We start from the raw sequence: 24,289 nt of genomic DNA on the forward strand, positions 1-24,289 counted from the left end.
TTCTTAATAAATACATTTGTTGATTTTTCGACCCTTAATCTTAAAATACATATTTATTAGTATCAAACCCCCTTTTTTTTATCGGTTTTCTCTTTTCTAAATTATAAATTTATCGCATACACTTTTCATCCTATCCAAAATCTGTCATATTCAACTATATATATGTGTGTGTATATATATATATTTATTATGACTGTTAGAACACAGGAAAGTGAAGTATTTGAGTTGTAAAGCACTCACAAATCTCAAGAGAATGTGGAAGTTCTTCTAGTGTTTGTGTTTGTCACCAGATATTTAACAATTACCTCGAAATATCAAAGTTCCCTTTTCAACCTTTATGTATATACTTTTCTTTAATTTTGGGTTGAGAAACAATAACACATAAGAGACTTTTGTCCACTTGACTTATGTGTTAAGACTTTACCATAATTAAAAAACATCCACTTTAAGTATCGGCCACCGGTCGGATGATAATTAAGATGTTGAAAAAAGAAAACAAAAAGTGCATTCTTACTTATACTTGTGTATCCACTCGTTGATATTGACAGATGAAGTCCTAATTTCATAGAAATATCGATGAAAATATGGTCGATAAAGTGAAGATCTTTTATTAGTAAGTGTTGATATGATATTTGTATTAATGACAATAGTTGCTTATTTTGTTATTTTTCTTGGATACTTCTACAATAAAGTGAAAATGTTAATGTTGATTCCCCTCTCATGTTTGTAGAAATATGAAAATATCGATAAAAGATTAATATCATGATCATGAAGCCTTGGAAGGAAAAGTGATCACAAAAGGGTGAAAGCTAGCTTAATTAATATGTTTATTTTCAAAAGGTAAGTGTTGATTTGACAAGAATGATGAAATGTGGCACGGAGGCGATAGGATATTTGTGTTCTTTAGATGCTTTAAAGAGAGAAACTCAATTCTCCATAACTTTATATCGTACGTAACAATGGTTTGTGGTACAACCACACTCCATTACATGAAGAAAATTCGACGCAAACTCTCCAAATTAATAAAATGTTGTCCTATGAAAAACTTTTTTTTAATATGCAGCAAAAATAGGAAGCAAATGCACCTCATTATTGCCTTTCAGTGTACTTCAAATAATCCTCACAAATCATGATCTTACAACCACATTGTTTAAGTTATTATTGTTAGTATTTTTAGTTAAAATCTTGATGTATATAAACATTCATGCACTTTATATATATATATCTATGTATATATATATAAAGAGACCAAACATGTCTTGACAAACTCTTGGTTTCTTTTATAGAAAAAGGTACTCAAGTCATTATTTCAATACTCATGTCGTTTTAATCTTTATTAATTTATAACAAAAAATCATCATCTTCAACTCTTAAGGTAGAGGAAGAAAATAGAAAAAACTGATTAGTCAAAAGATATTAGGTGAGACATTTTTAATTGAAGTTGCACTTCTTTTTGGAGAAGAAAGGTATTTGAATATAATATCCATATGAAGACTAGGTATAGTTTTTGTTTTGTTTTGATGATTTCGAAATAAACAATTTGGTGTGTTTGGGCAATGATCTGTCCTTGGTCAATTTGGGGTTCAAAACTTGGTCAGTATTGATCACCATAGACCCAATTCAAATATGGTATTATCAAACAAAATTGTTGACATCACTTTGAAAACAAAAATAGAAGTTTAAAAAGTCCGAATTAAATTATTAAAAAAAAGTTTTAAATGACGAAGGAAACCCCTATCTCTAACATTTTTAGCTTTCAAACAGTTGAAAGTAATTTTTAATGGATTCAAAGTAGTTATTAGAAAAAACTTGAGGTGTTAGGTTTTAAAATATTACACTTTTTAATCATTAAGTTTAGCTTTTAAGCTTTAAAATGTGTTTTTGTCTATATTTCATTTTAATATTTACATTCTTAAACCCTGTTTTTTCACTAAATATACTTACTTCCAATTTTAGTGTTATTATCTATCAACTAATTTAAAGTGATTATAACATTAGTTTAATAATGATAAAAGATGTGTGGAACTTTGTTTTTTAATTCCTTCGTGTCCTTGAAGTTTAATTCAAAGAAAAATGAAACTTTGAACTATTTTAAGTTTTCCAACCTATTGTGTGATTGTTTATTGAAGAAAACAATAATTTAATTGTTGGTTTATCTATTTTTAGTTTCAATCTATAAACATGAATTTATGTTTTTTTTATTTTTGAAAAACAATATTCCTCAAATTTGATGGCCACGTTCATTTGCTTTCTTAAATTTTTAAAAAAGTTTGAGAGAGACTTAAATATTGTTATGGCAAAAGAGGACAAAAAAAAGCATTAAAATGAATAAATTGTCTTGTAATTCATAAGTATAGAAACATAAATGTACAAATCAATCCAATTATCAAAAAAAGTTATGATAAAAACAACAAACCATTTCTATATTTGTTTTCATCTAATTGAAAAACAAAAGAGAAACCTTATTGTGATTGATTTTTCTCTTTAAAAAATGAAAAGTAAAGCTAAAATAAAGGAGAGCATTCTCAATTGAGAGATCAGAAGTTTAAATTTAAATTTTCGTCCCAATCCATGGAAATTATAAAAGTCTTATACATTTCAATTGCTTTTTGCGTTAACATAGTACCTATAACTTGTTAATGATAATAATTAATTTAAACACTCCGTTCCTTTGAAATCCTAAAATTATAGACCAAATTCTCATGAAACTTAGAAACTGAGATATGACCGTTTCCTTTTAATCATACTCTAAGAAGATACAAAACAATGACATGACGAAGCCTTATTTCAACTTAATTAATACAGGGGGCATACATATTACTATAGTAATCTCCAATTCGGGTAGATCTACTGCAAGAACTCTCTTGGGTCCGTGACATATCCGGTCAAAGCTGAGGCTGCAGCTGTGTATGGAGAAGCAAGGTAAATCTGTCCCTCCTTGTGTCCCATTCTACCGGGGAAGTTCCTGTTCGTTGTTGAAACGCAAACCTGCAAATGCAAACGAACAGCCCTCCCCCATGTTATTTCACATTATTCATGGCAGAAGATAATCCAATCTCCACTTATGTTTCCAAAATGGTTAGCACATGATTGATAACATGTTATCACTATAAAGTTTAGTTTGGATCCCAGAATATCTTGACCCCTCCTTAAAAGTCGCTTTGATTGAGAAAGAAAAAAAGAAGATCAGGAAAAAAGAAAAGAAAAAAGCAAGCCCATGAAACCACTCTAAAGAAAGGGTTTCCAACTAAGATACTACCGGGAGAATAATTACAAAGTCTTCACAACCGAAGCACAAAGAGAAACATGGAACTAAGGACCAAACATCACCATGGTCCCTCTCCACACCGCTAACCAACAAAACCAGTCTCTCTTTGAAGGACGGATGGAGAAGGAACTCTTTGGATCTAAAACTAAGATCTTTAGGTAGTAGAAAATCACATGCAACATGGACACGAAGACACTAATTTTTAAAATAGGACACCATTGGGTAAACTTTATTTATTAATAAAATATGTGTATATATGGATACATTAAGACTTCTCGTGTCTGGAGCGCATCCATGTTTCTCTATGTCCAACAAGCGTTCCGCATATCCTAGATTACAACTATGAGGTGATTCAAACTTTAAACCTAAGGAAATGTTTCTAGTTCCTTAACCATTGAAGTTAAGCTTTTGTTGGCAAATGAAGGAAGCTCCAAACAAATAGTACTGAAGATTTGGGCACAAAAACCCCACATGGAAGAACATTAAAGTTTAGTATTTCTAAACCTCCACACAAGAGTCCCAACCCCTCTCTATATCTGTTAAAACACTTTGGTTTCTCTTGGCCAAAAGCCCAAAATAATCCATATGAAAGCCAGCTGACGATAAAGAGAAATTGAAGGATAGTTCAAAGACAAAAGGAGAGGATAATAAAAGTCAGACCAAAGGATCACACAAAATTCTCAGATGCATAACTCTATTGACGACTTAACTAAGAAGAAACAAGTCAGACACTCGATCATACAGTTCAGTTAAAGCTTGAAACCATAATTTTCAAAATTAAAAATTAAATTTAATTAGAATGTTCTGTGTAGAGAGTGAAATTAATTGCTATTGAGAAAATATGGATGGAAATTTAATTTATCTCCAATTACTGCCTTGTGAAAAATTACAGCAGGGTACCGGTAGCCAGAATTCAGTAACAGAGATCTACCTCATGAATAAGTCCATGTTTTCCTTTTTCTAAGTTTATTCTAAAATCGAACTACAGGAAAAGTATGACTGACCTGTGCTTCATTCATCCGTGCATAAGTATCCCTAGGGCCACCTAAACAAGCAGCACAACCAGGACTTGCTGGTGTATCACACCCAGCTTCCTCAAATATCTGAGAGCAAGTTTTGCCACCAGCTCCAGGTACTGGGATACTATATAAATCCATCCAAACCTGTTCATTTTTACCACCAAAAGAATAAGTAAAAAAAACATGAACATATATAAAATCTTGACTGCAAGTTTGTGAAAAATCATTTCAACATAGAATTGTACACAGTTCTAGACCTTTTGAGTGGCAGGGACAATAAATGTAGGAACTTTGACCTTCTTTCCCTGAAAATAAGATTTACATTATAATATGAGCCACCCAAAATATATCCAGATGCTAAAATATTAGAACAGAATAAGGGTCATGGCAATGAAAACTCAGAAACATCCCTCATTTTTTCAATGCATAAACCAATAGAAGAGTAAAACGTAGCTAATAGTAAAGCAAGGAAAAAAAACCAGTTGTCATTTAAGCTAACAAGTAAAGAAACAGTTGCAACAGAACAGGCATGGCATTCTTTAAGAAGAAACCAGTCACCACTTGAAAAGAACAAAAGTAAATATAAATTTTTTAAAAAGAAAATACATCATGGCAACATTGAGGGCAGGGATAAGCATGAGTATGTAATCTAATTCACAAGTAAAAAAGTTGAGGTAATTACTGCAGCATGAAAAACTTTAGCCAAAGCCAGAAAATCCTCTGTCTTTCCCCCAGTACAAGATCCAACATATACTCTATCAATTTTCACATCTTTACATTCCCTTGCTAAAGCACGGTTATCTGGAGAATGGGGCTGCAAAGTTTCAAAAAAAAAAAAAAAAGGAAAGAAAGGAAGAAAAAACAAAAAAGAAAAGTTTAGGAAAGAAAACAAGTAAGCATAGGCAGAAACTATGTGAATTAGGACAATCTAGATCCCCAACCTTAGCTACCACAGGCTCCAGTTTTGACACATCAAATCTGTATTCTGAAAGAAATCTGAATCCAACATAATAACTAATCAGTAACAAATGGACCTCAATAGGAAACAAATATTTTTCTGTAATTATAGAAATAGCAAAAATCACTTAATGGGGAAAACTGTTCAAGCAATAACCAAGCAAGGATTTCTACCCAATATCTTTAAGAAACAAGAGTCTTTTCACTGATTCAATTGGGAAGACGAGACTATACCAACCAAGCAAAGCAAGCACTTTCCCAAGTAACCTACAGTCACCCACCGAACAAGCAAGGATTTCTATTTTCTACCTACTAAAATACTTTGAGCATGTCCAACCATAATTTTAAAGTGTGAGAACCCATCAAGCAAGGATTTCTACCAACTAAAAATACTTCTGGAATAATCCCAAAATTCCTCATGATGCTTTAGTTCTTCTACTACAGTAGCAATTTCAAACGGACCAATGGTGGCATTAAGTGTAGAATCTCTATTTTCTTCTCAGTCCTCCGGACCCTCCATTTCTCTAAAAATTGGAGTCCAATAGATAATGATAATCCAACATTCTTCTTCATTTTTCACTACTACTTTTTATTGTTAGTTAAAAATATTATTTCTGTTAGCAGTTTGGCTTTTCTGTTACTGTTGATATTAGGTGTCATTAGTTGAGCATCCCGTATGGGTTCTTGAACATTGTGTGTATCATGCACGGCTAATATTATGCAGCAGAACAAAATCACTTCATTTACAAGCTGCCAACCTCCCCTTTCACTTTCACCGAGGGAGAAAAAGTCCCCTTCAAAGTTTCTACAAGATTGACTTCCTCATCTAAAAGAATTCCGACCCAAAATCAGCATTCAACACCTAAATAGCCAGTTGTCTTGATAAGCCCATGACTTGTATTTAGATTATAGCATGTCACTTTTAAGACCCAATTTTGGTGTCTACTTTGGGTTTTTGGGCAATCAATTAGGGAAAGCATTTCCCAATTGTTGGTTGGGTCATTATTATCCTCCAAAGCTCAACATCTTTGGTCCAATGCCATTAAAGCCTTGATTTCAGAAATTTGGTTTGAACGCAACCAAAGAGTATTTCATGATAAATCCTCCAATTGGTCAGGTCGTTTTGATTCAGCTCATCTCCTGGTTTCTTCTTGGTGTGCTCAATCCAAGTTATTTACAGACTACTCAATTCAAGATATGTCTTAATTGGAATGCATTTATAACCACTATGTAATTTTGAACGAAGTCTCTATTGACCCTTATATATCTCTTTTGTTATGATGGAAGTTTACTTTATAATTTGGTTTCATTGTATTTTGTGCTTTAGACTCTTTTCATTATACCAATGGAAAGTTATGTTTCTGTTTCGGAAATAGATTTTAATATCATTTCGTGTATAATAAGCCATAGAGTTTCAGATGATCGATATAAATGCATGAATTAACATATGCACTTAAGGTACAACAAAGTATATGCATGTGTATAATGTCAACTGTCAAGGTATGTGTTAACTGGACATCCTTGCAAATATGAGAATATTCACAATAGAAAAATGAAGTACCTTGCATTCGCATCACTGTAAACTGGTTCAAAGGGTTTGGTTGTCTTATCCTGTCCAAAACACGTGATAGAATAATCACAAGAAGCCCCAATAGATGATCAATATTTTTTTACAAAATGAATAGTATTAAAACATCTGATAAGAACATGCTATTAAAAATCAATGACGTTTTAATGTATCATTTTAAGCTTGTGCCTTCCTTCCAGTAGACAGAACAAGCTAAAAAGAGAGGCAGAATTGTTTGAATAACATAAAGAAACTTAAAGTTGCTTTAATATCATATAAAAGGAGAGAGAAAATTTTAAATAACATACAGAAAATTAAAACTACTTCAATATCAATGTAAACAGCATGCATCGGTCAAATGATCATCCATTTAGATAACTAAATGATAAATCCATGCAGTCATGCCCTATGCATCTGCTGCATAAGAAAACATCTGAGTGGCCTAATATATGATTTGATGTATCACTTTACTGTTCCTGGCAAGCAGACATGCAAACATGCTAAAAAGAGGAGGATTGTTGTAATAACTTCAATGCTCCTTTTGTACTCACCACAAGGCATTTGATGTTGCAGACATGCTAATAGCCTAATAGAGAGACCTCAAATTATTTCAGTATAAACTTTATTTCCCTCTCTGGACTAACCTCAAGGTACTTGAACGTAGTACTGTCAGGAGGAATAACTCCATTCTTTCCTCCAGCTTCAACAACCATGTTGCACAATGTCATTCTTTCTTCCATCTACCAGTAGAAAGGATCAAGCAATCAAATTACCCTTTTATTAACATCTAAGCACCAAATTCTTATATAAGATAAATCCATATACGTATAATGTAATATTGTCAAGTAGCATCCAAAATATCTGTAGAGTTCTCACAGTTAAACTTTCAATAGTTGTGCCGATAAATTCCATGGCTTTGTATGTTGCACCAGACACTGATATTTCACCAATAATCTGTAAGGTGCAAATAGTAGGCATAATTATGAGTGCAACATGAAAAGAAAGAAAGCTAGGAGATAATATATATCATAAGCAAAAAGACTATGTAAGTGACAGTTTGAGATCTATTCCAAATCCTGGAAGGAGAGGAAAATTTTATGTTCCTGAATATGAAACCCCAGGAAGTATTTACGTTTTACATGAATTACTAAATAATATAATCTCCATCAACATCGTGAAAGATTTCAAATTTAATTTCATCTGATTTGCAATTTAATATTAAATTATATAATTGTTTCTTATAAAAAAATAATATAATCTCCATTAGCTTGTCTCTTCAAACATTTCTCAGGAATTACAATGATTTGTGGGTCATATCATATGTGGTTCGTTAACTTTTTCTCCTCCAGTAACTAATAGGGCACAGTTTTGTTCGGTGCTTTCTTTCTTTCATTTAGAACATATATATAAATAATAGCATAACGTTATTCCTTCAAGAAAAAAATCCATATAAATTTTAACAGTAGCATTTCAAAATGCAATATAATAGTATAATACATTCATTTTACTTGCTCTCTCATGCAGTAGAGTTAAAAACTTAAAATTATGATATGGTTGACATTTGTACATATGAACCACATATAAGTTAACCCTTCACAGTAGTTCATAGTCATAGTTCAGGTAAATGTTTTCTAGAAATTGTAAGCCGATGATCTATAAGTGCAGACCTGTTTAAACATGTCCTACCAAGATGACAAGTCCTGATTGTACTTATAGAAATAAAATCGTGTAAAGAAACCGTATCTTACGATATGGTGGCACATGACCATCCAAAGAAACATAAATATCTTAGTATGGTTCGACTTACTTGCAAAATTAAGTCCTTCGCAAGTAAATAATCGGGCATTTCTCCATCCATGACAAACCTCAGAGTTGGAGGGACCTGCAATAAAGACAACAAATATTATGTACTATCGGGACATATTACAATACTTCAATACAATTGCAAGTCTTCAAAGAATATCGTACAAGTATGTCGGAATAGTATGTGAAGAATCACAGGATATTAAAAGCACATCGGTCACAAATATTTCACACCGACATTAGTTTTATGTTCCAAAAAATGTACATGGAATTGATTGGTTTCTTAATACTGAGTCCAAGCAGCAAGTGTGCCATCGAATGGGAGTTATGCTCTTTCATGGATAAGTAGAATACCTCTTAAACAATGTCCCATTCGCAATTACGGTTTTCAATAATCAAATTTACATTTCCAAAACAACCAGACTACATTATGTAATCTACTCACATAAGCACCAATATAAGTGTATAACTAAGCACACACAACAAGGGTGATCCTATAACATCAATGTTAGAAGCAGAACGATGGAACTAAAATTTTGGCAGACCTTAAGAAGTGATTTGCCGGTGCCCAAAATAAATCCTGCATCAGTATTTCCAATTCCACTGGCAAATTGACCAAATGCACCAGCTGTACAGGTATGAGAGTCTGTACCAAGCAGGACCTGAAAACATCAACCATCCCAAATTTGATATTTATTGTAAAAGCACAAACAAGAGTAAACCATAGGCAAAAGGATAACCTCCCCAGGCCTACAGTGACCTTCTTGAGCTAATGCAACATGGCAAACACCTTTGTAATCCGGGTTCACCTGGTAAAAATATTAAACTTCAATTATTTAATGCACAAAAGAACAGCTATGGATAAATTAGTAACAGTAGATTTTCATACCCTAAAATCGCTAAGATCCTTAATATCATAAAAGTACTTGATATTTTGTTCTTTTGAGAAGTCTCTTAGAATGTCCACATTGCGGTTAGCACGTTCATCACTGGTAAATATGTAATGGTCAGGTATAATCACAACCTTTTCTCGGTCCCAAACCTTCAATAGGAAAATAGTTGAGTCACAATGACATTCAATGAGCACATTAACTCTAGTAGAAATAAAAGCTCAAACAAGGACGATGCACATGTACTCAGGGATTATTTAGATGAATACAATAATAACAAAGTCCATCCTGCTAAAATTATGAACTCAAGTTATAAAACTCGTTACTTGGTCCAACCATATCTATAAAGCATAGAGTAAACCTCATTCCCATTAACGTACACCTCAAACTAAAATTAATTCACTTTCTTTTCCATTCTATTTTCTAATTCTCTGGCAAATTTTTATGTAGATATGAGTGAAGAACTTTTAAGCTCGGCCAGGATTTATGCAAGCAAATCCAATACCACCACAAAATTGCTTTGAACGAATCAGTGCATAAGCTCATTATTATTATTATCATCATCATCATCGTTTTTTCTCTTATAGAAACAACTTCAACTGAAATAAAAATGAAAGAATACAGAGACAAACAAAAATCACGCCCACCAAAAGTGGAAAGAATCTTAGAGGGACTCCAACTATACAAAATAGAGCCTAAAGAGTAGTTACAAAAAGTTTTTGATATCAAAGTCCAACGAGAAACATGCTATCTAACAAAAGGCCAAACCTCAAAATTACTCCTCTAAGGCCACCTAAATAACATGTTATTCCACTCCCTCCAAAAGAACAGCACATGACCCAGTCATCCATAAGAAGTCCCCGTTCCCACGAAAAGACAGATGGAGAAGGAATTTTCCAATTATATCACTATTAACCCTATGTTGAGCAAACGAGTACCGAGAATAGAACAAAATGGACCAACAAGTGAGGGAAGCATCCTTGCAAGCTGATCCATGACGTCTAAGCGCCCATGTAAAACTTGCCAAGTAAAAGACTTCACTTTCCTCCAAAGCACCAAAAAGACCAACTCAACATAGACGACCTGATTAAGCTGAGTTTCATTATTATTTACCCTAAACTTACACCGGGATACCCCTAACCTTCATTGCTATTTACCCTTTTTAATAGCAAAACTTCATATGAAGAAACGTGAACTTCCAGCATAACATTTGAGAAGTAAAATACCTTAGCGTTCTCTCCGAACTCCTTTTTAAAAATTCCAATAGAACCGGGGCCGCAAACATCGTGAGTCATCAAAACGTCGACATCAACCCAAACATTTTCACCTGGGCTCAACTCAGTTTTTTGAGAAGCTTTAGCAAATATCTTTTCTGTCATAGTCATGGCTGTTTTGACCTGAAATCGATAGACAATACATAATCATCAATAACATTGCCTTTAATCCCAATCACAAAATAAAGGCCAATAAAAACACAGAAGAAAACCCAACAGAGCCAGAGGCGCTGGGCTTGCGTTCCGATTGTTGAGGCGTCATGACCGAACATATTTTCTTCGACACAGTTCTCTCACATCTCCGATAGGAAAACGGCAACGACGACGAAAAGGCAGCAACGTCCAAATCTTTCTGAAAACGCAAACAAAACATATACGGTTTAGAAATGGATTGAGCCAGTGTAAATAGAAACTGAAAGAAATAGAAGCTCTAAGGATAGAAATGATGTTAGAACAGAAAATGAGTTTTTTGAATAGAAGAAGAGTTGGATCCCAAATGTATACGGACCTTGTTGGTTAAGAACGCAGTTGAGGTCAACGCAGCTGCGGTGGAAGCAGCCATGGATACAAATGTTGAGCTAGAAAAAAGAAAGGGAGAGAAGATTTCTCCTCACCGGCGGAGAAATGATGCTGAGGGATATGGAGAAGGCGGCGTCAGTTGGTTGAGCTTTGCAAATTGTGAACTACAATTTTCTATAGGGAAGTAAGAAAAAGATGATAAAATACAAAAGAATATAAATGGTAAACTGTTTTTTTCCTATTTTTACAATTGTCAATGAATAACTTTTTCTTCTTTTTGGGTTTTAGGGTAAAAAATAAAAGAGGGTTCTTTTTAGGAAAAATATTTGCATTTTGGAGTAAAATGAAAAGAATTTGGACAGAAATTCCACCAGTCAATGACACCTCAACAGCCACGTGGACAATACTCAACTCATTAATCAGCTTTTGTTTCTTTCGTTTGTTGGTATTGGTTCCTATTGGGGGGATGGATTGCATTTTAAAAGCTGCAGTTTTTTTTTTTTTTCTTTAAAGAACAAAAACGTTTTGATTTTGTTAAATTATTGGTGAATGATATTGAATTTATGAATTAGATTTGTGAGTTAGCTTAATCTTAATAGGTTATTAGTTAATTATTCTTGTGTTGTTTAAGTATGAAGCAAAAATTATGAGATAAATAATTTGGCTTATTTGTTAATATATACTTTTGGGATTAAGTGATAAATGAATTGGGTGCCTTTTAGAAAATATTTACAAAATTAGGGCAGGGTAGAAAATTATTCTAAAAGTCCTACTACTAACCTAACTTTTCAATTTTCATATAATAATATTAGAGTATAAAATATTTTAAAATTGTTTAAATAAATTTAGATATGAAATGTCGTGAATCACCACGATCAACTAAGGCTATTTTAGATTATAGCCATCCGCTAATAAATCTCCATTTGTAATTGAAATTCTAAAATATTTATATTAGGAATTTTACGAAACTTTTGGAAGTATATGAACGTTTTTAAAAAATAATTTAGTTCTTCCATTATAATGGTAATTGACCTATAAGTTAATATCTTACTATGGATTCAATAGTTATCTCATAAAGATAACAATAAGTACTATAATTAAGTACTTGCTTTTATTGTAATTCTAAACGAGCTGATCCGTTTAAATCCCTCTTTTTGCTACAATGTTCATTATTTGCATTTTTACTATAAAAAGAGATTGTTTCATGGAAATAAATATTAAATGTCTTAAATTTAAATATCATAGTTTTAAGTGTTTGTGAATAAATAATATTTGAGATATAATATATGGCCATTTTCATAAATAACAAAAAATTGAAACTACAAAAAGGTAAGAAAATTTATAATTGGAGAGTGAGTGATTTGAATTTAACAACTCTTGTTTTCGAAAACATACAATCAGTTGAGTTTATACGTAATTAGTCGATATTAATCAATTATACTCTTGTAAAAATCCCAAAATTTTGGATTATATATGAAAATAAAAAAGTATAATAAATGATATTGGAATTTTAATATTCCTTAAACAATATTATTATGGGATTTATAAGTGAAATCCTCAAAAAATCGAACAATATTTAGTATAGGTCTCAAATTCCATAACAACTTTCTTTATCTTTAATATATTAAAAGTTGTGTAGGGAATAATCATTTTTTGACGATTTTATTCCTTGTATACTTTAAAATAAATATTAATCATTGTTTAAATTAAAAAAATTGTGAATTATATTATTTTATAATTGATTTATAATCTGTTTTCATTTGTCTTATATAAATAATAAATTCAATTATTATCTTTTCAAATTCTTAACTTCATTTTGTAGAATATAAAAAGTTTTTTATCTATTTATTTCAATAATTTAATTTTTAAAAATTAAAAATGTATATTTAATGATAAGATTAAAAGGATGAAAACAAGTCATTTGTAATTCATGCATTTTTTTTAAAGAAGTTTATATGAATTATATTATTTTATAAATTATCTATTATTTGTTTGATATAAAAAATAAAATCAATATTAAATTATCTTTTCAAATTATTAACTTTATTATTTGAATGTGAAATGTTTTTCTCTATTTATTTCATTAATTAACTTCTAAAAATTACGAACATGATGAGATTTCAAATAAAAAAGAAAACACCTCATATTCCTTGAGCTTTCTAAATATTAAGTAAGGATTATTTTTTAAAATTCTTAAATTTATTGAGAAATTTTAAAAATAAAAAAATTGAAAAACTATTTATCCCACGCCAAAATTTTAATAAGTTTAGAAGTATCAATAACCAAAATTTTAGCCCAAAATTTTAATAAGTTTAGAAGTATCAATAACCAAAATTTTAGCCCAAACACAAAGTATCATCGTTTTATCGTTTTTTCTGTAAATACTTTATATTTTCTTCCATTTATGTAAATTCCCTAATTTATGTAAAGGTTTTCATCTACTTGTTTCAATAATTTAATTTTTAAAAAACATTATTTTATATTTAGGAGATTTTAAAAAATCATTGTAATAATTTATTTTTTTCAACTATATATAAATACATCTTTTCAATCATTTTCTTACAAACATTTATATGTGTTTTTCCTATGCTAAAGGTTTTTTTTTTTCTTATATAATATATGATACAATATAATATTGATGGATCAAATTCACAAAATATATGTTGGACAGAATGTTAATACTCGATGATTTTAGAGAAATATAGTAGAAAATGATATAATGTCATTCATTACAATATAGATTTGTCTCTCTTTGTAGCTGAAAATAAACTAACCGTTTTTCTTTCTTTCTTCTTCTCCATTTTCCGGGATGGTTCAAGTTCAAGTTTAAGGTGTATTTTATTGTTTCTCTTTTTTTTTTGTCACATTTTATTTTAAGATTTGAATTGTTCTATTACATTAAATTTGTGAAGTCACGTTTATTAAATTTGTTTCTATATCACATTTAGAACTATATTTTGTTGTGCACAATTAACGTGAACATGTAACCTTATATTTTTTCAAGTGACATTCATAGAAAATTGTTGCAATGTATCAATAACGAATAAGAAGTAGATGTTTTGAGACTCATTGTTAGGGTTGAAGTGTAATTTATCACTTTGTATATATTAATGTTTACTTATAAATTAAAACTGTAATATTTTGTTTAATTTCATTTGAAAATATTCTTAGCGCTAAAAAACAATGTAGCTTCATTTATCATCAAAGTGTATTAGTATATATTTACGAAGTTCGTAGTTTGAATCTTTATATTCAATTAAACTAAAAAAATTTACTCTTCATGACATATTATTTTGTTTAATTAATAATATTTAAATATAAAAAATCAACAATATAATTTTATGTGAGAAATGTATCTAAAAAAAAGTACTTTTTAGATAGTTGTTATTTATAAATTATAAGTTTAATTAGTTTCAAAGTGTGAATTTGCGAATTTGTTTATAAGGAATAGATTTAAATCCAATATGGTTTTGTTAATTTTGTTAAGAAAAAGGGTTTATTATGTTAAGGAATATCCCAATTTAAAAGTCATTTGTGAAATTGTGAACCGAGTGGCCCATTGGGTTACTCGGAAACAGAATAATAATTTTTTCTTTCTCATTTGTTTTAGTATTATTCTTTAATAATTTTATTTATTTACTTTTAAAATCCCAACAACTTTGGGATCTTTTAGTTCCAAATATGGCAGTTTAGATATTTCTCAAACAATATTATAATAATCATATGGCAGTTTAGATTTTTTTCTGCTTTATTTTTCTTATTTACGTTTCTCAATTTCATTTTGTTAATTTTGAAACTTAAATTCATCTATGTGTACTTAAGGACATTAACTATATTTGATCAGGGTAGATTTATTGAATTAGTTGAAAAATAAATTTAAATTAAGTTTTTTCTATAATTGCTGTTAAAAAATATATCAACCAATATAATTTAGAGGCATTTTTAAAAAGGAAGATAAATTAAAATATTTATCAAATTTTTTTATTCCATAGTTGAATAGATCGATATTATTACTAACTATTAATTCTATTGATAGAATAGTCATTGAAGGTTTGTTATTGATATAGTCACAAATTTTGGTATAATTTTGAATATTTTGTCAATTTTGACAATTTCTCTGTCATTTATCCATCATCAATGCTATAATTTGACAATTTCGCTATCATTTATCCATCATCAAATATTCACATCGGCACCTCCATGATAATTTACCCATCATCAAACATCCACATCAGCACCTAACGGTCTAGTAAGCATTCCACTTCATCGTTTAACGGTTTAGTAAGTATTCCGTTAAGTTAACTCTCGGATCATCAAAGTGTTTGTTTTAAAATGACCAAGTAGTCATTAGTTTTAAATGTTAGAGACTAAAAGTGCATTTTACCCTTTAATACATCTATAACTATAAAAAAATGTTTATTTTTTTTAATTTCAAGAGTCATGTTTGAAGATTAGAAGTTTGGTTCGAAGGAATACAATGCATTTTGTTTAAAACAATTTAAAATTTTAAATGTTGCAATGTATTGTCTTGTAAAATTACATCGTAGAAAAGTTTGAATTTTTCTCAAACCAATACCAACCAAACCTCTTTTAACCCTGAATTAAATCAAGTTAGTTGGTTTAATTAATCTCTTCATCCACAAACGGCTTTGTCTGTTGATGCTAATGCTAAAAGCTCTAACTACTATTTAAAGGAATAAAGAAGATGATTTTGTTTCAACAAAACCTACAAAAAGTGCATCACATGACACCAAAAAGGTCAAGCCAATCAGAAACGCAGTCATTCTCCAAATCACCATTTGAAGAATATAGACCATAAACACTATCTTTTTAGGTTAAAGACTATACCAAACAGAATAATAATTCAATCTCAAACTTTATGGTATATTTTACTTTATACATTAATCAATTAAATGACTGCCAATTACTAATCCCTAATTTTGGTCATTTTCCTTATCGAACCAGCTAGAGAATTAAATCAAATAAAGTAAAATTGAGATAAAGAAAAAACCCATAAAAAATCTCAAACTAATTAATGTATTTATGTGGAGAGATTATATATACATAGAGAGAAAATCGTGTTTTAAATAAAAAATTTGTAGTGAATTTTTAACAAATGTAACGCAACTTGGCCGTAAAGTCCAAAAATCGTCGATTCCTCTTCTCCCTGCATGCTTTTCGCTTCGCGCCTTCCTTTCTCTCTCTCTCTCTCCTTTGCTTTTCTTTCTTTCTTTCTTCTTCTTCTCTATCTTACTCAGCGTCAGAACTTCCCGCTTAATCTCTATGAACAGTTCCAATCATTTTCTTCTGATTTACTCACATTTGATGTGTTTCATACGATTCGCATTCTGTTTTTCCTCACTCTTCGTGTGATTCTTGTGTTTAATTTCAACGTAGTGTGAAAATGGTTGATTATAGTTTACCAGTATCGAAGAGAACGAGGTTGAGACGAGCTATGAGTGGAATGGAGCATTTGGAGCAGAGGAGGAAGAGGAGGAGGAAAAGCAGATCGGATTCCAGCAGTGATAATGTTCGAGGTAAAGCTTTGCGTGGTAAGAGGGTTTATGATTGGGAACATTCTAGTGTTAATCGAACACTGAAGAAGGATTGTGATGATTGTGATGATTGTGATGATAGTGATGGGGATAGCTTAGAAGTAATTGATGCTCTAACATTTGGTAAAGAAGGTGGGGATTCGGTTACATTTGTAGGTTCTGAGAGTTCGGGGTTGAAGAATGTTAAAGAATTTTATTCGAAGGGGAATGCTGATTTTATTGATTTGGAGGATGATGTTATTTTGTTAGATGAGGATGAGGGATTTGAATCTGTGAACTCTATGTGTTCATTTTCAAAGGGAAAAGAGGGTGAAGAGATATCTCCAGATAAGAGTGTGGGGGGAAGTGATTGTTTGAACTGTAATGGTTGTGAGAGTGGTGGTTGCTCATCCAAGACTGAGCCAACGTGTTCTTCGGATGATGCTGTAGATGAGTCCACTGAATTCGTATCCTCAAGTGAAGAGGAGTTTGACGACTCTAGTGATAGAAATTACGAATTAGAAGAATCGGACGGGTTAAATTCAGAGTCCTCTAGTTCAGAAGATGAGAAGTATCATGGAAGTTACTATGGAGAAATAGGAGAGACATGGGAGAGAAAGGAGAGAACGAAAAAAGAAAATTTGCTTGAAGGTGGACTAAGAAGGAAAGCTTTTGGCTTAGATATATTTGTTGATTTTGACGAGGATGGACATAAGAAAAATGATGAGATTGGTGAACAGGTTAACTGTATTGCACGAAGAACACGTTCACAGTTTGGTTTTAGGACTAGGAAAATAAATACCAATCTTGGAACTGTCAGTCAGCCATTCAATGTTGATGAGGAAGACTCGGATGTTCAGTGTGATGAGAAAGAAGTAGGTTCTTCATCAAGGCATGACAGTGATAGTACTACTGGTGATTCTTGTGATAGTGGTAGTACTACTGGTGATGAAATTTACAAGCCATGGGGCTGGAATAGTAGTAAAAAGAAAACTCAGTTCAACAATCAAAGTAATGATGATGATTTCTTATCTGAACAAAAAGATGATAGCTTCTTATCTGAGAAAAAAGATGATGATACTAACAAGGTTGGGAGTTTTCATGTGGGGAGTAAACTTCAGAACAGTAGAAGCTCACCTGAAACAAATAAACACAATCGGAGCATAGATTTTCAGAAGGTTTGTCCAGAGAATGGCCATGAATTTCGTGATATTGTTAGAACAAAAGGCCGTGGTAGGCCGAGAGGTATTGATGTTTTCAATATTCTTATAGAATCCATAATTGCGGACAAAGAACTGCCTTCAGTTGAGTTAGATCATCCTACAAGTCAACTCTCCCAAATGCCTCTTCCTTTGAAGTTTGGATTGATGGAATCACGTCTTCCAGAGAAGTCAGAAGAAGAAAAAGAATTGGACAAACTCTGGGCGGAACTTGACTTTGCTATCAGATCCAGCGAGATTGGGCTGGTGGATTGTAATACAGTAAGTCCATTCTATAGGAATGGATTAAAGCTTGTTATGTTTTATTATTTACTTTATGAGATCACTTGCCTTTGGCACTTCATAATATTATTTTGTTTGTGTGATATATCTTTGCTTTCTTTTGGAAATTACATTTGTTACTATTTTCATCATTTATGCAGATTGGAAAGTCTGTATTATTTGAAGTTGTCGATTCGTTCTATAATTTTCAGCTATTTTAGATCTGAGAGTTTTTCCAATAATGAATTGTCCGTTTGTTAGATTTCCCACCTGGAGGCAGCAACAGATATAGGTATTTTATAAAAAGACACGAGTTTCCAGATATTAAAAATTTCTTACTCTAATTTTTTTTGCCTACGAACCAAAACCTTGGGACACTTCTTGAAAAGATTTTGACCTAATTATTTATGCTTTTCTCTGAATTTCTCAATTCTAGCTGCCTTCTAGAGATTGCATATTTTTTAGCTCAAGATAGACCTGTCATCTCAAAATCACATGGAAATGAATGTAACAGTCAACAGAAGAACGGGTGTAAATCTGATTTGTGAATATATTACGAAAAGCCACTAAATGCATTGATATAGTTGCACAAATAGGTTGATAAATTCTATACTATACAGATATTCCTTCCTCCTTTGCTCTATTTAGGAGTCAATATCACTTTATTTGCACTAATGAATACCATTCTCCAAATTTCTGTTACAAATGGTTATTATACACCATGCACTAATTAAAAATTGTAAAGTTAATGATCCATATTGGTTTGCAGGTTGAACATGAAGATGCATTTCCTTCAAAGCTTGAGCAAGTGGATCTGTGTCTTCGCGGTGATCATCAGCTCATACTTGATGAACAAATTGGACTTAAATGCAGATGCTGTTCATATGTCAAATTGGAAATCAGGAATATTGCACCTTCTTTTGTGAGTCATCTATCTCTCTGTTTATATATGTACGTAGTTCTTCTCAGAAGTATTTTTTTTTTCTATGTATCACCAATCACGTATATTTTTTTTCTTTTGTTTTCTTAAGTCTTTTTTTTCTGAGTAATCTGTAAATGACTGGATAGCAAACCTAATGTAGTAACCTAGTTTCCTGTCTATTCTTTTATTTTACTAATCTGGCTCTTATGATGGGTTGAATGATGATTACATCTTCATCTTCAGTGGACAGGAATTCTATGCTATATTTAAAAATGATTTACTTATTCCTTTTTTAACAGGAGAAGAAGTGCCCATTTGTTATCTTAAATAGAAAATTTTAGTTCCTACATCAGAAACCATTAGGAGCAATCTGCTTCAATAAAGTTATTGCTTGATAATGTTCGACCTATTGCAACAGTTTGTAGCAATTTATGACATACATTATTATAAAGCTGCTGACATAAAATATTTTTCACTATTATTGTCTATGTTAAGGATAATTGGCGTTCATTTAGCAAAAGTCTTTTTTATAATTATAATTTTAGTCATAAGGAAGAAGATGTATATTGTATTTAATAAACAATTATTTCTTCTTTTATAGCATATCGTCTCTGTGAATGCTAGTGAATCAGTAGGCATAGACTGTTTTGCATTCCTAGATTTTGATAGATGCTGGATCTGATTTTGCCTGGTCAAATGGCATTATGGATGTGCTTGTTTCAATCATTACATTTGAAATTTTTTTTTTATTATTAATGTTAACGATACATCATCTTTTCTTTTCTCTTTGATCTGTTTAGTTCTATTTTCTTTAAATAAGTACTCATTGATGTGAGATAATGTATTGTTCACTCATTAGTATGTGAGTTGATTTCACAGTACAGGAGTTAAATATATTGATCTCATCTCTTTCAGGATACAAATCCACATGGAAAGTCAAAGAAGAAGAAATCTGACTTATTTGAGCATGTTAAATACGATGGCCTTGAACAGGATGCTGATTGTGACGCCCATGACAATCCTGATTCACGATCTCATTTTGGACAAACAGTGTGGGATATCATTCCTGGCATAAGGAATAGCATGTACCCACACCAGCGGGAAGGCTTTGAATTTATTTGGAAAAATATAGCCGGGGGGATTTATCTTGATGAGTTAAGAGAAATGGACGGCTTAAACAATGGGAGTGGATGCATTGTATCACATGCTCCTGGAACAGGAAAAACTCGTCTGACAATTAATTTTCTTCAGACATACATGAAATTAAATCCTACATGTCGGCCTATGATTATTGCACCTAGCAGCATGCTCCTTACCTGGGAAGAGGAGTTTTTGAAGTGGGATGTTGGCATTCCCTTTCATAACCTGAATAAGCGAGATTTCTCTTTCGAGGAGAATATGTCAGCCCTTAAGTTTTTGATGCAAGCTTCTCCATCAGGTCAAAATGTGGACAATGTACGGGTTGTAAAACTATTTTCCTGGAAAAAGGAAAAAAGCATCTTGGGAATTAGTTACAGATTGTTTGAAAGATTAGCTGGAGTTCGGAATGACTCTAAATGTGATAAAGTAAGGAATGTCCTATTGGAGCTCCCTGATCTTGTGGTCTTTGATGAAGGGCACATTCCACGCAACGATGATAGTCTTATTTGGATGGCTTTGTCCAAAATTAAGACAGAAAGGCGCATCATTCTCTCTGGAACTCCTTTCCAGAATAATTTTACTGAATTTTCTAATACACTTAGGCTGGTGAGGCCAAATTTTGCAAAAGAAAGTAATACTGTAGGTGATGGATGCATGGATAAGAAGCGTGGGCGACCAAAAAATATTACAAGAGGAAAATGGGACCTTTTGATTAGTTCCATTGGCAGAACTTCTGAGCTGGAAAGTGCGGAATTGAAAGAAATCAGGGCCTTGATCAATCCATTTGTGCATGTGTATAGGGGCAGCATACTACAAGAGAAACTCCCAGGGTTGAGGAAATCTACGGTTATATTATGGCCAGCAGAGCTGCAGAAGAATTTTCTTGAGAGAGTTCAAGCAAGGAAGAATTCTTTTGAAGTGGAATATGTTGAGTCCTTGATCTCTGTACATCCGTCCCTGATACTGAAAAGTGATAAAGGTGATTGTGAATTTGACAAGGACATGTTAGAGAGGTGTAGATTGAATCCTGAACTAGGAGTGAAACTACAGTTTCTCCTGGAAATTATACGTCTGAGTGAAGCTTTGAATGAAAAGGTTTTAGTTTTCAGCCAATATATTGAACCATTGTCCTTTATAGAAGAACATCTTAAGTTTCATTTTAAATGGACTGAAGGGATAGAGTTGTTTCATATGGATGGAAAACGTGAGATAAAGAAACGACAAGCATTAATAAATACCTTTAACGATCTAACAAGTGAAGTTAGGGTATTGCTTGCATCTACAAGGGCTTGCTCAGAAGGTATAAACCTTGTTGGGGCTTCAAGGGTAGTTTTACTTGATGTTGTATGGAATCCCTCGGTGGAAAGGCAAGCCATATGTCGGGCATATAGACTTGGTCAGAGAAAGGTTGTTTATGTCTACCATCTCATTACCTCTGGAACAAGGGAAGAAGAAAAGTATAGCCGACAAATAGTAAAAGATCGATTGTCTCAGTTAGTTTTTTCGTCTGAACAAAACAGTAATGACGTCAAAGTATCTTCCAGAGATCTGGATGACAGAATTTTGGAAGCTGTACTTCAACACGAAAAGTTTAAAAAGATATTCCAAAAGATAATATACCAATCGAAGGACTCCTGCATGAACGAGAATTTTGGCTTGGCAGACAAGGAGTGAAAATGCACTTATCAAGAACTTTTGGAACCTGATTCTCTCATTCTTGGTTTTGAAGTTCGATGCACTTTTAGAAGTTTTATTGGCAAGAAGACAATTAATGAACGGAAGTACTTTGGACTCTGGTATGTCTTAATTCTTAATAAATTTTCATTCTAATCACTTACCTATTTTTACTTGAGAGTTATTAGCTTCTTTTCCTACTTTTGAGCTCTTTAGATTTAAGAAATAAACCTTTTACCAATGTTTAACTGGCTGTAGTACTAGTTTTAGTTTTAAGCTAGTTTGAAGGAAATTGACGACGCAAGGACATTAACTATTGGGTATGTAAAAAGCAATCTGCCAAGTTCATGGATTTATGATTCCTGTGTCTCACCTGCCAAATATAACCACTAACTACCTCAGCATCTGGTCCTAGTTTCCTGCATAAAATCCTCTCAACTGTCAATAACTCAATTCTATATCTCTCTATGTTACCCAGACCATTCTTTTCTAACATTTTCTTTCAGCCCCCTAGATTTTGTATTTTACATTGGAGCAATGCTTGGGTGCATTTTGATGCACCAATCTTTTATGTATTCTACTCCTATCATACACATAAAAAATGAATTAATATATTAATATATTTCAGTAAAGAATGAACAAAGAATTTGTTATGTGATAAATTATGATTAGATAATTTAGTAGGATGCACAAAAAAAAGGTGTTGCTAGAAGGTACCTAAGTATTTTCCTTTACATCGAGGGGTCATTTTTTATGTACTCTTATCAAACTGGCTTAGATCTCTTTCTGCCCCTTTTCCCCCAAAACTTTCCTTGTGGAACTAATGGATTATTTGCTTGACCAGAACTTGTTAAAACATTCTATTGACAAACACTTTTGATCATTTAGCATTCCTTATATCAGTTTTTTTGTATTCTACCATATGCAACTCTGAAAATTTGTCATTTTTGTGTGTCGTAATGCAGATCTTTGTGGCCTTGCAACGATACAGCACTACAGTCGTAAGCATCGCGAACTTGCACATTTCACTTGTCATGGAACCATTAGATGGGGTAAATGCTACCGTTTGCTCTTTCTTTTTTTGGAGTGCATAATTTTTTTTCTTTTTTGAAGCAGCCATTCAAATATTTTGTGTAAATTCCTTGTTCTTCACACCTGCTCAATGTACAGTGAGGAACTATAGTTTCATTTGGATAACTAACCCAAAAAGAAAAAAAAAAAAACAACAGAATCTTGGAAAGGTCATATACAAGTTTAGTTCTGCTTTTGAGAATTTGCAAAAGCTGCTGTGAAAAGAATAGTCAACAAAGTTTCTTTGTATAATGTTATTTTCCCCTTCTTTGCCTTTAATATTAATGTTTATCACTTCTTAACAAAATTAGAGATATTTGTGGATGGGGGATTCTATTCTCCAGTGAGCAACCATACAAAATTCACAACTGAAGAACGAGACAACGAGACCCGAAATAAGAGAATGATTTGTGTGAGAGGAAAGTGATTTGTGAGAGAAGGATAGGAAACGAGTGAGATTAACCATTTTTGTGCTAGTGGATTTTGTTTTGGTGATTTCACTTGATGTTGATGTTAACAAAGGATAAAAAGAAGGGAGAATTTCTATTTCTCCTCTTTGTTTAGGTCATCTGTCTAAAAACATATCTTTTTTTCCATTTTAAAACCATTTCTAGACCAACAGAATAATGGATACAAGCACACTGTTTTGTAGGAATTATACACACTATTTCACAAACTCACAAAATAATTGGAATACAATCTTTTCTTTTTTGTCCAAACTTCAATTTTAAATTGTAATGGGATGGTTTCTTCTACTAGAGAGATTAACCGTTAATAAAGAAAATAAAAATTAAAGAATTCATAAACTTATTCTCGTTGTTATCTCCAAATTAAAATTTAATCCATTACAGTTCAAATTTTAAAAAGGGAATTTCTTTCGATTAAAAAAATCATCGAACCTTTATTGTTATTAAAAAAGTTATGGAAATTGGCTTTTAATAAAATCAATTAGTATAAATTTCACTCACGCTTAAAACTAAAATAAAAAAGTAGATCATTTATGGTTGATTTGTCCCCAATTTAGAATGAGTTGGGTGGAAAATAGTTACCTAATTAATTCAGTCAAAATTTTGTTACAATTGTGAGGTTTAATCTATAAAATTGATGATTTATGGTGAGATTACTGAAAGTTATTAAGTTTAGAAGTTAATTTGATTGTTTTTTCCAATT

General features: G+C 31.9%; 2 protein-coding genes across 2 annotated transcripts; one reads left to right on the forward strand and one right to left on the reverse strand.

Moving 5' to 3' along the window:
• Nucleotides 1-2,529: 2,529 nt before the first annotated feature.
• On the reverse strand, nt 2,530-11,481 carry LOC101212173 (3-isopropylmalate dehydratase large subunit, chloroplastic). The gene is made up of 15 exons (XM_004148321.3): nt 11,287-11,481; nt 10,996-11,130; nt 10,731-10,901; nt 9,504-9,656; nt 9,355-9,423; nt 9,160-9,276; nt 8,619-8,693; nt 7,688-7,765; nt 7,456-7,551; nt 6,806-6,855; nt 5,229-5,283; nt 4,970-5,101; nt 4,545-4,592; nt 4,273-4,431; nt 2,530-2,988 (listed from the first exon to the last, which is right to left on the reverse strand). The coding sequence occupies exons 1-15, from the start codon at nt 11,338-11,340 to the stop codon at nt 2,848-2,850; spliced, it is 1,533 nt and encodes a 510-aa protein (XP_004148369.1). The 5' UTR covers nt 11,341-11,481; the 3' UTR covers nt 2,530-2,847.
• A 4,924-nt stretch (nt 11,482-16,405) lies between these two features.
• LOC105435045 (SNF2 domain-containing protein CLASSY 4) lies at nt 16,406-23,398 on the forward strand. Its single transcript, XM_011654380.2, has 4 exons — nt 16,406-18,312; nt 19,082-19,234; nt 20,150-22,170; nt 23,014-23,398. Exons 1-3 carry the CDS (start codon nt 16,702-16,704, stop codon nt 22,046-22,048), a joined length of 3,663 nt encoding a protein of 1,220 aa, XP_011652682.2. The 5' UTR covers nt 16,406-16,701; the 3' UTR covers nt 22,049-22,170; nt 23,014-23,398.
• Nucleotides 23,399-24,289: the final 891 nt, after the last annotated feature.

The sequence above is a fragment of the Cucumis sativus genome, chromosome 3, assembly GCF_000004075.3.
Source record: "Cucumis sativus cultivar 9930 chromosome 3, Cucumber_9930_V3, whole genome shotgun sequence".
In the NCBI taxonomy this organism is placed as follows: domain Eukaryota; kingdom Viridiplantae; phylum Streptophyta; class Magnoliopsida; order Cucurbitales; family Cucurbitaceae; genus Cucumis; species Cucumis sativus.